The sequence below is a fragment of the Schistocerca cancellata genome, chromosome 5 (genome assembly GCF_023864275.1).
Source record: "Schistocerca cancellata isolate TAMUIC-IGC-003103 chromosome 5, iqSchCanc2.1, whole genome shotgun sequence".
NCBI lineage: Eukaryota > Metazoa > Arthropoda > Insecta > Orthoptera > Acrididae > Schistocerca > Schistocerca cancellata.
In genome coordinates, this window is record NC_064630.1 from 150,919,448 (window position 1) to 150,934,978 (window position 15,531).

Sequence of the window (15,531 nt, forward strand, 5' to 3'; positions counted from 1 at the left end):
AACAATTACAATACATTTATTATCTTTGACATTTCGTGTTCTTAGATTTCATGGCGCTTTTTCTTCGGCACTGCCCACTTTGTGGAACTCCTTACTGTACCTGAGCAGATAGGGTCGTCTGACTGCTACCCACTTTTGTACAGTCACTGGATCATTAGCTCTTGATATCAGAACCTACAATTTAAACACCTCACAAGAGTGGCGTACTCGCCACTTATTGACTACTCACAGTCATGAACATCTTTTCTCTGACATACGTATTTAAGGGCATGATACCTCTCATTAAGGAATGGGATGTATCAGTACATTCAAATGGCTCTGAGCACTATGGGACTTAACATCTGAGGTCATCAGTCCCCTAGAACTTCAAACTTCTTAAACCTAACTAACCTAACGACATCACACACATCCATTCCCGAGGCAGGATTCGAAACTGCGACCATATCGGTCGCGCGATTCCAGACTGAAGCGACTAGAACCGCCGGTCACAACGGCCGGCTATCAGTACGTTTCCGTCCACTAAGAGAAAAGATGTTGTAACCACTCATTCAACTTCAATTATTATAAAAGTGTTACATAAATAGACACAATAGCTTCGCTATTGCTTTCAGTTTTTCTTTAATTTTATCATTGCAGTAAACATTCCTTTGTATTTGGTTTTACCATTAACACATATTTCATTATACCTTATCACAAAAATTTCTTTCTTTCTTGTAGTAGGTAAATATTTTCTGCAATTCTAGGATCAAACGTCAGAGCACTCTGAGATTACACTGTGTTCTTGGAAACAGGTAAATTATTTAACTTTAATAATTTTATTTAATCAGTCTGGAGGAAATACTCCCTTACCCAGGGTACTTACCCCTGTGCAAATTAATATACTCATAATTATTTGTAAGCACTGCTCTTCCAGAGATTAGGTACTCTTTTCTCTAACTTCGCACCCTCACTGACATGATGTACCTCTCGTCACCTAAAGTGGTTGGGATCCTCCCTTCTTTGGGCCCACCCAAACCTGGTGTAAGTTCCCTTCTCTGGAGCTACTTATCCATAAACTCCTACAAAGTGATTGACATCCTCCCTTCCTTGAGTCCACTCAAAGCTGGTGCAAGTTCCCTTCTCTGGGGTAATTTACCCATAAACTCCCAGTGACAGCCTTTATATACAACTAGAAATTATTTGGGTTTTGTGAAATATTATTTGACAGTATTTTGCTACAGCAATCGTCGAAGGTATCACGCACACTGTCTTGACAGCCAAACGCGTTTTATTCCGCATCTCATTAACTATAATGCTATGCTTTGTTTGACACCTATTATGCAGTAGTCTATTTCCTTGGACGTTTCTTTACAGTGACTGTATACGATGGAGGTCCTTCCCATTATGAACTGTTTTTACCAGGTACATATCTATCCAGTTCATGGTCAACTATTCTTTTAAACATGAGTCATAGTTCTCTACATATTCCTGCCATGTGCTGAAAGTGGAAGTTCCTCACTGAGGTATATTTTTTATCTTATTTACTGAACATTACTTGTCCTTTATACGCATTTGTACATTCAGCGTATGCTCATCTGGCATAGTTGGTCCTCATACTACTGTATAGTACAGGTCTACCATGGTTTTTATCTACTTGTAACCTTGGTTTTGAAACGTTTGCCAGGTACTTTACATGTGTGATAGTTTCATCGTTAAAGGGATGTTAAGTTATGATAATTCTTTACAGAACGAGTATTTCAACTTTTGGTGACATTCATACAAGGCATGTTCTGTACGAATGGATCAATAAATAAATTATGTTAGCCATCTTTCCGTTTCGAGTAACAGTGCAACATTTCATTTGGCACTCATCAAGACTAGCCAACATATTTTTGTAAATTGCGCAGCCAACAAATTCTTGTAAATTGCAGAAAATAACCTTATTTTCACATTTTTACTAGAAATTCAAACGATTGAACTTAGGATAAAAACTGCCTACTCACTGTCGAGATACCGGTGATCAACATTCATCGGTATCAGAGACTAAACCAGACACTGATTTCTCAAATCAGATCGTGCGTGAGTTATCGCGGCGAAGTTTCCAACGAGCCATTTAATTGCTGCCAAGGAGGTGTGACAGCACTTTAACAAATATGTCAATGCCATGGAGGTAAGAATTCTTACTCTATGGTTAATGCAATGCATTTAATTGCTGCAATAGAAATATCTTTGACTGTGAAACATCTTAGATCTAGCAGAAAGCCCGAAACCTAATAAGCCTGTGGGTGTTTGTGTTGTTATATGAGACATGGCTGTGTCTGTGATTAGAAATGTATGTGGATTATTTAGAACAACGGTGTCTCAGACTGGTAAGCACACTAATAAATACGTATTTATATGAATTTTCATTTCGTGTGTTGTATTTGTTAAAACGGGCAGCAATTTTTGTATCTCTATAAAAGAGCCACGATTAGACTTTTAATATGCTGAAAACATTCCATTGGTGTTTGTTATTAAGTAACATCTAAATACGACACTTCAGTTTGCTGTTGAACCTTTGATGAATTAATCGTATGCCAGTGAAAGTACTTTCCTATATTTTTCACTTACAACTTGAATAGTACGATATGTATAGAATTTAGTGGGGATAGAGACAACGTATTTGAAAGCTGTCAATGTACAATTCCCTACAGGCTGTCTGAGCGGTGTTCCCATTCATCTTAGACGTAAACATGATAATGCAGCAGCTGCAGCAGAAACTAGGCGTAAGTCACCTATTTTTATTTACATATATTTTTCTTGTTTATTTTCTTCATACAGGAAGAGAATTATGGCCAGTAGTAGAAATATGCAATCAGTTTGCCTTGGTTGTTTGTATAATACCCCTTTAATTAGTTTTTTTTCAGTTCATGATATAATGTATTGAATAACACATGCATAAGTCTACCTTGTCTAATGTGACATTGATGTTACAGCAACTGCTCGTAAATTTGATGCTGCACAACGTGCACAATTGAGTGATTATGGCTGTTATGTAGCAGAATGTCTTCCAAAGTTTGTGCAGAAAGTCCAGCTGACAGCAGGTGATGAACTTGAAGTATTGATTGTCCCAGAGGGTGTAGTTCCAGTTTTACAATTCCTCAAGGACCATCACAATGCACAGTTTGCCAATCTTGTAGATATAGCAGGCGTTGATGTGCCTAGCAGACAGTTCAGATTTGAGGTATGTTACTAAGAAGTTTGTGTTGGCCCATAGTCAGTAAAACATAATTATTAAAATATCTAATTTTAACTCAAAATAAAAGTGCACTTTAGATGTCTACTGGAGCAGAAGGGATCCATTTACATTGCAATGCTTGCTATTTGATGCTGCCAATGCGAAAATTATTTTATAAGCATTGTGTTTTTCTTTATCTATAATGTTTGGCTTTGTAGTATGTGCTGATATAATATTCTCGATGCAATAACTGTATCAAATCACAGCAGCTTTCTCAAGCTATTTTGGGTTTTTCCAACACTACAGTTATTGTCAGCATATAAAATACAGGTACTGGAATGTGTCTTGGAGGTTGCTGTTGTTGTAATCCAAAAGTGGTTTGACACAACTATCCATGCGACTAGGTCCTATGTTTCTGAATGTGCTTACTATATTCATGTCTTTGTCTCCCTATACGATTCTTTCCCTCTATACATCCCTCCAGCACTATATCGGCGATCCCTTGATGTCTCAGAATGTGTCCTATCAACCGACACCTTCTTCTAGTCATATTGTGCTACAAATTTTGTTTCTCGCCAATTCTATTGGATACCTTCTAATTAGTTACGTGATCCACTGATTTAATCTTCAGCATTCTTCTTTAGCACAGCATTTCAAAAGCTTCTATTATCTTATTGTCTGAACTGTTTATCGTCCATGTTTCACTTCCATATATGGCTGCACTCCATACATATACTTTCAGGAAAGACTTCCTGTTGTATAAATCTATATTCATTGTTAACAAATTTCCCTTCTTCAGAAAAGCATTTCTTTCCATTGCCAGTGTACATTTCAGATCCTCTCTACTTCAACCATCATCAGTTATTTTGCTGCCCAAATAGCAAAACTCGCCTACTACTTTTAATGTCTTGTTTCCTAATTCTCTCAGCATTTCTGGATTTAATTCACCTACTTTCCACTATCCTTGTTTTGCTTTTGTTATTTTTATGTTATAGCCCTCTTCCAATACTCTCTCCATTCTGTCCAGTCGTTCATCCGAGTCCTTTGCTGTCTGACAGAATTACAATGTCATCAGCAACCTTCAGAGTTTTTATTTCTTCTGTTTGCTTTACTACTTGCTCAGTGTACTCATTGTATAACATCAGGGATAGGCTATAACCCTGTTTCACTCTCTTCTCAACCACTGCTTTCCTTTCACACCCCTTGACTCTGTTGTCTGGTTTCTGTGAAAGTTGTAAACACTCTTTTGCTCCCTGTACTTTACCTCTGCCTGCAGAATGTCAGAGTATTCCAGACAACATTGTGAGAAACTTTCTCTAAATTTATGAATCCTAGAGAAGTAGGTTTGCCTTTCCCTAACCTATTTCCCAAGAGAATTTGTAGGATCAGTATTGTCGCTTGTGATGTTGTATTGTTTCATCTGAATTCTTATCTCAGCACAAACAAATGTATTCTTTTTCCTCGCATCCTTGTCTTTTCATTATTTCCAGATTCTTTGCATCTCTGGTGCATTCTCTTTCCAGTGAGCCCTACATCAGTACATAATTGATAGCTAATCTTCCTTGTGAAATATCAGGTAACCAGCCTTACTGTTCATAAAAAGAATTCAGATGATGTACTGTGACAGTCTGTGTACCAGTAAAAAGCAATTCTCAGAGATTTTTACATAAGTGATAGGATTTGCACTAGCTTCTACTCTCCAATACTGTATTCCCCATCATATCTCATAGAGATCGAGCGATCTGCCTGCCAGGATGCAGCACCTTCTAGAAACTATCTTCAGAACAGAAATCCATATATGTTATGTTATGTCCAAAATCCAGAGTTAAGGAAATGCTGGATGCCATCAAAGATATTAGAGGACCCACAAGTTTTCAAATATTGGCTGGAAGTGTGGATGCCAAGACATCATCCAGACACATTGCTGTATTGAATATATAAGAAACATTCGCCTTTGCTAAACACACAAATCTGCAGTGAAAGAGCAGTGCCTCAATGAAGGTCACAGGTTCAATTTTGAACTGATAAAGGAGCCTCCATGCCTTTGGGTACTATTCAAGGAGACACTAGTAAAGAGTACATGATAATCTTGTCCATTGACACAGTGGTTCCTAACTTTGTTCATTATAGGGTATTGTATCAGCATAACACATTCTGTAAGAATAACTCTGCTATCCCTGTGCTGAGAGTGGTACAGACAATGGATGGGACGGACAGACAGCATCAAAACTTGATGATGTCAGTGTGCCCCTCCCCCTCCCCACATTTGCCTGCTACAAACCTGAAGGAGAGGAGTGTGGTAAGAACCAATGGAAGATCATATCCCACAGGAACCCATTTCTTGTCAAAACATTTATTCTAGATGATGATACTCAGCTCATAATCAGAGACTTCACCAATGAAACCTGCTGAAAAAGCAGGCATTCTCATCAGTGTTACTTTCTGATGTCTGTTGATACTTCTTTTCCATACATCTTTCTTTGTGTAGTTACTCAGGGCTTTTTCTCTCACATCCATTGCAAGTCATCAGAAGGGGGTTGCATCATGGTTACAAATGTTAATGAAATTTAGTACAGTTAATACCTGCACTAAGGTAAGTTCATAAGTCAGACATTGAAATGTGAAATCCCTGGGGGACTGAGCTAGGCCCTCCCAAACTTAGAATTTTGGTCTCTCTCTCTCTCTCTCTCTCTCTCTCTCTCTCTCTCTCTCTCTCTCTCTCTTGAAAGGTATTACCTCTCCCTTGTAGGAGAAAGCAAGGATGTGTTGCAATGGTTCATGGTTGAGAAGTAATAGAGCTACACAAGTTATCACATTTTTGCAAGTTTCCGGTATTTTTTATCGTGTGTGTGAATGATAGTACTGAAACAATATTTGCCGTGTATAGAGAGGTGATAAGGCTGAATTCATAAAACAAATTTGATTGTGTCACTTGCATGCACATACTGACTTTTCGGATTTTGAAAATTCCGAAATTGTCGAAAACCACTATTTGGGACCTGTCCAAAAGCAATGTGTGCAAGATCAAAGCTTGCTGCAAATTGCTTCATTATGTAGCTTGTATCTAATTACCCCAACATATATTTGTGTTACTCCCATTCATTATAAGTCATTTAACTATGTTCTAATACTGATATAACATATATTATAGCAGGCATTCCATGAGTGAATGAGCCTATGAGACGAAGTTAAAAATATGGAAGTCATGACTGTGCATAGTTTCAATGAAATCCTAAGGCACTGAAATTACATGTAGAGAATAGGAAAATTCTGCAATTTTTTTTCCCCCTTTCGTTTATCACCATCATCTTAGAGAAATTACACTTGTGGGTGATATTGGTTAACAGTAGTCTGGCAAGTTGGCAAACAGTTCATTGTTGCAATGATTGCCCACCATTATTGACAGACAGTTCATTATTAAGCTTGTTTTCAGTAGCACAGCTAGGAAATATGGAAACTAGTAAGCATCACCAAGTTCTTCTGCAATAATTTCTTTTTTACAATGAAAGCTCTTCCACATATCACTAAAATCATGCATTGGTTTTTGATAGTAAAGAAAGACTCTCATTTCATTCAGTCATGTTCAAGATCTACTGAATTCCGTAAGTTATAAATAATTGTGATTGTTTTTTCATACATAAACACTGTATGGATAAACACCTATGACAGATGGCACATGCTGCTTGTGATGGATGGGATATTTTATATAAGATAATTAAGTTGAAACCTATCCCCTAAAGCAGCAAACGATGACACTGTCTTTCAGGGATGTGCATTATGTTAAATTCAACATTAAATTCTTAATTTTTACTCTTTTTATTTTTTGTTAATCCAGAACTATTAGTCAAAATTGCAGACAAAAATAATGCTGAATTACTGAAATTGTCCATTAATCTTGTCCATCAAATAATAAACGTTTGAAATTCATCTAAAGCAATCAAGGATTTAAATTAAACGTTTTATTTTGATTTCTCTAAATCCAAATCCCCCATCACTTGTGGTAAGCCTGATAAGTGTAATAACAACTTATTGTTTTTATGTACAGACAGCAACCTAACACACCACCTATAATAAAGGTCTGCCAGCCCAGGAATCCTAATTGGTCCACAACCACCATCCAATCACAGATGTACTGTCACTGTGCACAGTATTGAATCATCTTATGAGAAGTGTGCAAGACACTACAGTTCAGTGAGTGGTGTAGTGCATGGTCAATGTGTGGATGACTTGGAGAAATGTTTTCTTGGTACAGCATTAGGACTGGAGTGTCATGAATTACCTTACTGTAGACAATCAGGACTCAAACATGTGTGACTATAGTGATGAGACAAAACACTTATTGGCTGTTCATATAGGATTACAAATTGATGATGAGGAAATTTTGTGAAACTTCATGGCAGATTAAAACTGTGTGCCAGACTGAGACTCGAACTCGGGACATTTGCCTTTTGCGGGCAAGTGCTCTACCAACTGAGCTACCCAAGCACGACTCATGCCCCGTCCTCAGAGCTTTACTTATGCCAGTACTTCATCTCCTACCTTCCAAACTTTACAGAAGCTCTCCTGTGGACCCTGCAGAACTAGCACTCCTGAAAGAAAGGATATTGCAGAGACATGGCTTAGCCACAGCCTGGGGGATGTTTCCAGAATGAGATTTTCACTCTGCAGTGGAGTGTGCGCTGATATGAAACTTCCTGGCAGATTAAAACTGTGTGCCGGACTGAGACTCGAACTCGGGACCATTGCCTTTCACTGGCAAGTGCTCTACCAACTGAGCTACCTAAGCACTGTTAACAAAGTTTCAAGAACAGGCTTTAAATGATTTCTGTAATAGTAAACCACAAACCCCTACTTATTGCTCACATAGAATAAGATTAGAATAAGTATTGTATACACAGAGGCACTCAATCATTCTTCCCACACTCCATACGTGAGTGGAATAGCAAGAAACCCTAGTAACTGGTACAATGGGATGTACCGCCTACCATGCACCTAGAGTGGTTTGCAGAGTATAGAAGTAGATGCAGATAGATGTTCTCAGACTTTATCCTGATAGGGCTCCAAAAGCAGTTTTCAGTTGTTATGCTGAATTGTTTGGTGTCCTGAAGGCACTGTGAGAGCAGATAAGATGGCATTACGGCAAGGACTTTCTTATCTGCTCTTATTCCCAAAGTGCCCTTCTTGCTACCAGTCACCCTTACACCTGCTCACTGTTCGGTCCCTCTGTAGGCTGTTACCACAAATTGAGCTGAAAGATCACATGTTGATGGGAGGCTTAGTGACTGCTGGTGTGGAGCTGTAAACTGTGACAGGTGGAGCCTTCTGTGTGACCATAGCTGACTTCTTTCTGGCTGTGAAAAGCTGAAGAAGTAGCACTTACAGGGCATGGAGTGGGACATTGCCCATTGACACATGGCTATCTTATACATTGCCAGTAGCCGACAGTGTGTAAGAAATGTGGACCTCAGCTGTCAATATGACATCTTTATTGAATCTGTTCTATATTACAACCTGACGGCAGAACTGGATCTCCTACAGGATCTGCCTTCTATTTTGACTGCTAATGAGGTGGGAGTAGTTAATGTTTTAAGGCTCTGTGTGATGTCAGGACTCGCTAAAAATACTAGGTGTGCGATTTTAGAATGTCATGCAGTGACTTGGTCACTTATTATTTCTGAGTAGTGACCCAGCCACAGTAATCTGGCGGTCTTTTGAATATGTCCGTACTGGTATATTATCTTCGATTTTTATCTAGTTACTGTGCTTTCTTCTATCTAAATTTTATGGATGGTATTGCACATGTCTCCTGACATCTGTCGATACAACTTGGCTTTAAAATTCTTTATTTTTAATAGATTTTCTCCACCCCTATCTTCATTTACTGCAAGGGCATTGATGACCCCACTGTTTAGTGGTCAAACACCTGAGCGAGTGTTCCCATAATGCCAGCAGAAAATACATTCAAATTAAATGAGGTTCTCTTAAATTGAAGCCACTGACCATTGTACAGAAATGCGATGTATTTTGGCTTTCTGGGTGCAATAAAAATTACTAGTAATTGCTTGTGAGGTCAAAACTGTTTAAAAATTTGACACCATTAAATCACTGTAATAGCTTCTCTAAATTTTTGGGTTATCACCTTTTTATCCTGTTGATTATACTGGCATTTGATATAATGTTGACAGTTGTTTCACTACACTAATTCTGGTATGACTGCTGTGCTTACTTTCAAATTGCTAGATGATTCACATGTGTAGCATTATCTAGATTTGTTGGCGGACAGCAAGTTTTTGGGCTAATAGCACAGAGTAAGAATTTATACAAAATCGTTAATGAGGGTTGGTTACAATTTGCAAACACATTCTTTCATTAGTCTGGGCTGGGATGGGGCTGGGATGAAAATAACTTCTTGGTGATATCACAATACCTCTTTAAAGTTTCCTTTTGATGCCCGGCAACTTCTGTTAACTTCTAATTTCATTTGAATAGCTGCAACAGTGTCATTCACAACACCTTGTGTCTTCGTGCCATTATCTTTCCCTTGAAACTGCAGAATTGGAATTTCCGTGTCTTCTTCCATGTTAGTAGAACTCAGGCGCACTCTCACAGTGCCTGCACAGTCTTAGTCTCCAATTATTTTAAAGCAAATGGTCTTCCCTTCTTCCTGATTCTTCACGCAAGCTCACCGTTCTCAAAATCTAATTGGCAACATCTCTCTGGCATCCAATCTGTACTGAATATGATTCCACTACTCTAAACAGAATAACAAAAACTTGATGCTTAAAATCTCTTCCATGTTCATTGGGCTCTTGAAATATTTTCTCTATTATTGTGCTAGTCTCTGATCAAGGACCCAATAAAATATCAGCCTCCACACACTTCTGTTGTAACTGTTGGTTCAATGGTGTCCTTAGTGCATTGTTCCTTCCCTTGTTGTTGATGTGGTCTTCAGTCCAAAGGCTGGTTTGATGCAGCTCTTCTAGTCAAGTTGTGCCACAAACTCCTCTTCTCCCCCAGTTCTATGCAGTACCTCCAAATCATTTATGTGATCTAACCATCAAATCTTCAGCATTCTTCTGTAGCGCCACATTTCAAAGGCTTCCAAGGCGTCGGGTGATGCTGAGGGAATTATATTAGGAAATGAGACACTTAAAGTAGTAAAGGAATTTTGCTATTTGGGGAGCAAAATAACTGATGATGGTTGAAGTAGAGAGGATATAAAATGTAGACTGGCAATGGCAAGGAAAGAGTTTCTGAAGAAGAGAAATATGTTAACATCGAGTATAGATTTAAATGTCAGGAAGTCATTTCTGAAAGTATTTGTATGGAGTGTAGCCATGTATGGAAGTGAAACATGGACGATAAATAGTTTGGACAAGAAGAGAATAGAACCTTTTGAAATGTGGTGCTACAGAAGAATGCTGAAGATTAGATGGGTAGATCACATAACTAATGAGGAAGTATTGAATAGAATTGGGGAGAAGAGAAGTTTGTGGCACAAATTGACCAGAAGAAGGGATCGGTTGGTAGTACATGTTCTCAGGCATCAAGGGATCACCAATTTAGTAATGGAGGGCAGCGTGGAGGGTAAAAATGGTGGAGGGAGACCAAGAGATGAATACACTAAGCAGATTCAGAAGGATGTAGGTTGCAGTAGGTATTGGGAGATGAAGAAGCTTGCACAGGGTAGAGTAGCATGGAGAGCTGCATCAAACCAGTCTCAGGACTGAAGACCCCCCCCCCCCCCCCCCACACACACACCTCTATTCTTTTCTTGTTGAAACTATTTATCGTCCATGTTTCACATCCATACATGGCTACACTCTATACAAACACTTTCAGAAAAGACTTCCTGACACTTGATGTTAACAAATTTATCTTCTTCGGAAAAACTTTCCTTGTCATTGCTAGTCTACATTTTATATCCTCTTTTCTTGGACCATCCTTAGTTATTTTTCTGCCCAAGTAGCAAAACTCATCTACTACTTTAAGTGTCTCATTTTCTAGTCTAATTCCCTCAGAATCACCCGATTTAATTTGACTACATTCTATTATCCTCGTTTTGCGTTTGCTCATGTTCATCTTGCATCCTCCGTTCAAGACACTGTTGATTTCGTTCAACTGTTTTTCCAAGTCCTTTGCCATCTCTAACAGAATTACAATATTGTTGGCAAACCTCAGTGATTTTATTTCTTCTCCCTGGATTTTAATTCTTACTCCAGATTTTTCTTTGGTTTCCTTTACTGCTTGTTCAGTGTACAGATTGAATAACACCAGGAATAGGTTACAACCCTGTCTCACTCCCTTCTTAACCACTGCTTCCCTTTCATGCCCCTCGACTCTTATAACTGCCTTCTGGTTTCTGTACAAATTGTAAATAGCCTTTCGCTCCCTGTGTTTTACCCCTGCACACATTCAGAATTTGAAAGAGTATTCCAGTCAATATTGTCAAAAGATTTCTCTAAGTGTACAAATGCTAGAAATGTAGGTTTGCCTTTCCTTATCCTAGCTTGTAAGATAAGGCGTAGGGTCAGTATTGCCTTGCGTATTTCTACATTTCCCCAGACACTAAACTTATCTTCCCCAAGGTCAGCTTCTGTTGGATTTTCCATTCATCCATTAAGAATTTGTGTTAGTATTTTGCAGCCATAAATTATTAAACTGATAGCTCGGTAATTTTCACTCCTGTCAGCACCTGCTTTCTTTGGAAATGGAATTATTATATTCTTCTTGAAGTCTGAGGGTATTTTGCGTGTCTCATACATTTTGCCCACCGGATGGAAGACCTTGGTCATGGTTGGCTCTCCCAAGGCTATCATAGTTCTAATGGAATGTTGTCTACTCCTGGGACTCATTTCTACTTAAGTCTTTCGGTGCTCTGTCAAATTCTTCATTCAGTATCGCATTTTCTATCTCATCTTCATCTACGTCTTCTTCCATTTCCATAATATTGTCCTCAAATACATCACCCTTGTATAGACCCTCTATATAAGCATTCCGCCTTTTGGCTGTCCCTTCTTTGCTTAGGACTGGTTTACCATCTGAGCTCTATGCAGGTGGTTCTCTTTTCTCGAAAGGTCTCTTTAATTTTTCTGTAGGCGGCATCTATCTTACCCATAGTGATATATGCTTCTGCATCCTCACATTTGTACTCTAGCCATTCCCGGTTAGTGTTTTTCACTTCCTGTTGATCTCATTTTTGAGATGTTTGTATTCATTTTCACCTGCTTCATTTACTGCATTTTTATGTTTTCTCCTTTCATCAATTAAATTCAAATATCTCTTGTGTTACCTAAGGACTTCTATTAGTTGTCGTCTTTTTACCTACTTTATCCTTTGCTGTCTTCACTATTTCATCTCTCAAAGCTACCTGTTCTTCTTCTACTGTATTTGTTTCCTCTGGTCTTGTCAATTATTCCCTAATGCTCCCTCTGAAACACTCTACGGCCTCTGGTTCTTTCAGTTTATCCGGGTCCCAGCTTCTTAATTTTCTACCTCTCTGTGACTTCCTTAGTTTTAATCTACAGTTCATAACCAATAGATTGTGGTCAGAGTCCACATCTGCCTCTGGAAATGTCTTACAATCTAAAATCTAACTCTGAAGGCTCTCTTACTATCATATGCAAGGGTTGGAACTTAAATAGTGGCAACTATTTATTCACAACCAACAATTTATTCACAACTGATACAAAAGAGTTACGTGTTTGCATCTGACACTGTCCTTCAAAGTAGTCACCAGTGTTATGTAAAACCTGTTGCCAACAGTGTGGAAGGCGTAGTGTACTGTTAGCAGAGCCTGCTCTGTTGATGGTGTGAATGGAGCGGTCTACTGTATGTCGAATCTCTTTAACAGTTCTGAAGCGAATCCCATGAAGTGGTTCCTCCATCTTCGGAATCAAATCAATGTCACAAGGACTTAAGCCTGGGGAGTATGGTGGGTGGTACAATACTTCCCCGTCCCATCGACTGAACAGAGCAGCCACAGCTTGCACTGTATGCACCTGGGCATTGTTGTGTAATATGATGGGTGGGTTCACAGAAAGTGTTGCCGCTTCTTGCCCAAAGCTGGCTGCAGGTGACTTAAGTGCTTGTGACTTTGATTTGATTCCGAAGATGAAGGAACCACTTCGTGGCATTCGCTTCAGAACTGTTCCAGATATTCGACATGCAGTAGACTGCTCCATTCGCACCATCAATAGAACAGGCTCTGCTAACGGTATACTACTCCTTCCACATCGCTGGCAACAGGTTCTGGACAACGCTGGTGACTACTCTGAATGAAAGTAACAGGTGCAAACATTTAACTCTTTTGTACTGGTTTTAAATAAATAGTTGTGCTTACAGGCTTTTTCAGTGGAATAATACATTTTTTTAAGAGTTCTCCATGGTTGGTGAAATGAGAATTAGTGTGACTTTCAAACATATTATTTTTATGCCAGTAATGCGCTTTTCCACAAACTATTGACGTGGCTTGTCCTTAATTTCTTGTCTAGTAAACCGCTGACTCAGGATCCAGTCACAGTTACAACTGAATTACCACATTAGTGAGGTGACATTATGTGTACACCTAGATTTTTGACTCTTAACATGGCAAAGGAACATTCTTCAAATCTTCCCTGGCTAATATGTAGTTAAATACATGCCTTCCATGAGTTAATTGGCTTTAAGGACATAGTCTCATTCCATGTTTTGTGTGGGGAAACACTTCATCTACAGCAAAACAATAATGAAATTTTGAGTCTTCTTCCAACAGGGGTTTAGGTTCCACTCTCCCATCACAGTTGCAGTAACACTTGTCGGTGTCAGCAGATAAAAAAACAATCATTCTGCTTCAAAAAATAGTTTACAAGACTGTGGATTGTAATTATAAAATGTTGATCCATATTTATCAGGAGCTTTATCCCTGATGTCCTGGTGTGCTTTCCATTGAAGCTGCCAAAGCAGTTCAGTAAATTTAATAGTGCCCAGTACTATTCAACAGTTTTCTTCCAGATTTCTTAAGTTGGTGTTGATAAATATTCAGGTTGCAGATGATGATATATTGCCTTTGATATTTCAGCAACAGTTATCAAATGATACAGATTCAGTTCTTTAATTTAAGAAAAAGTGGGATACAGATTCAACTCTTTAATCACCTTAAGGCTTAGTTCACACGAACAGATTCTTTGCGGAACATAGCTGTACGGCAAAGTTTCAACAAACTCTGCTTTTGTAGTTTCTCAAAACTCCATATTTCTCTTATAGCTGATATGTTGCATTGTGTTCGTCAGACACAAAATGTAGCAGATAGGCAAATTAAATTGCAATTATGACAGAATCTGATAATGAGCCTTTTAAACATGTAACTAAGGAAAAGTCAGATCATATAGCAATAAAATTTTGAATTGATGTAATTTCTGAAATATTCATGGCACAATTGCTGACTGGACACCAGGAAACAGGTCTGATATAATCACCTTGGATGGTAAAACAGTTACTGAATGTTTCGTGAACAAAGCTGTTAGTGCAGACAAGACAAACTGAAATATATGCTACTTGTGTAAGGCTACCTGTGCTACCAGTTTTAAAATGAAAATAATTAGTAATTAAATGTTAGCTTTGAATGTGACTAATTGACTTAATAAATTACATACGAAAGAGAAACAAGAGCCACGACTCTGCATAGCGCCAAGATACATCACTCATTCACTGTTGTTGTTGTTGTTATTGTGGTCTTCAGTCCTGAGACTGGTTTGATGCAGCTCTCCATGCTACTCTGTCCTGTGCAAGCTGCTTCATCTCCCAGTAGATACTGCAGCCTACATCCTTCTGAATCTGCTTAGTGTATTCATCTCTTAGTGTATTCTCCCTCTACGATTTTTACCCTCCATGCTGCTCTCCAGTACTAAATTGGTGATCCCTTGATGCCTGAGAACATGTACTACAAACCGATCCCTTCTTCTAGTCAAGTTGTGCCACAAACTTCTCTTCTCCCCAATCCTATTCAACACCTCCACATTAGTTATGTGATCTACCCATCTAATCTTCAGCATTCTTCTGTAGCACCACATTTCGAAAGCTTCTATTCTCTTCTTGTCTAAACTATTTATCGTCCATGTTTCACTTCCATACATGGCTACACTCCATACAAATACTTTCAGAAACGACTTCCTGACACTTAAATCAATACTCGATGTTAACAAATTTCTCTCCTTCAGAAACGCTTTCCTTGCCATTGCCAGTCTACATTTTATATCCTCTCTACTTCGACCATCATCAGTTATTTTGCTCCCCAAATAGCAAAACTCCTTTACTACTTTAAGTGTCTCATTTCCTAATCTAATTCCCTCAGCATC

The 15,531-nt window shown here is 38.6% G+C and overlaps 1 protein-coding gene across 1 annotated transcript in view; it reads left to right on the forward strand.

The window, feature by feature from the left end:
• Positions 1-2,193: 2,193 nt before the first annotated feature.
• LOC126188161 (NADH dehydrogenase [ubiquinone] iron-sulfur protein 3, mitochondrial) overlaps positions 2,194-15,531 on the forward strand; it is a 67,280-nt gene continuing 53,942 nt past the window's right edge. Inside the window, exons 1-3 of the mRNA XM_049929675.1 lie at positions 2,194-2,348; positions 2,673-2,744; positions 2,955-3,202. Of these exons, the coding sequence (XP_049785632.1) occupies positions 2,288-2,348; positions 2,673-2,744; positions 2,955-3,202 (381 nt within the window). The 5' untranslated portion in view covers positions 2,194-2,287. The remainder of the gene's footprint in view (positions 2,349-2,672; positions 2,745-2,954; positions 3,203-15,531) is intronic.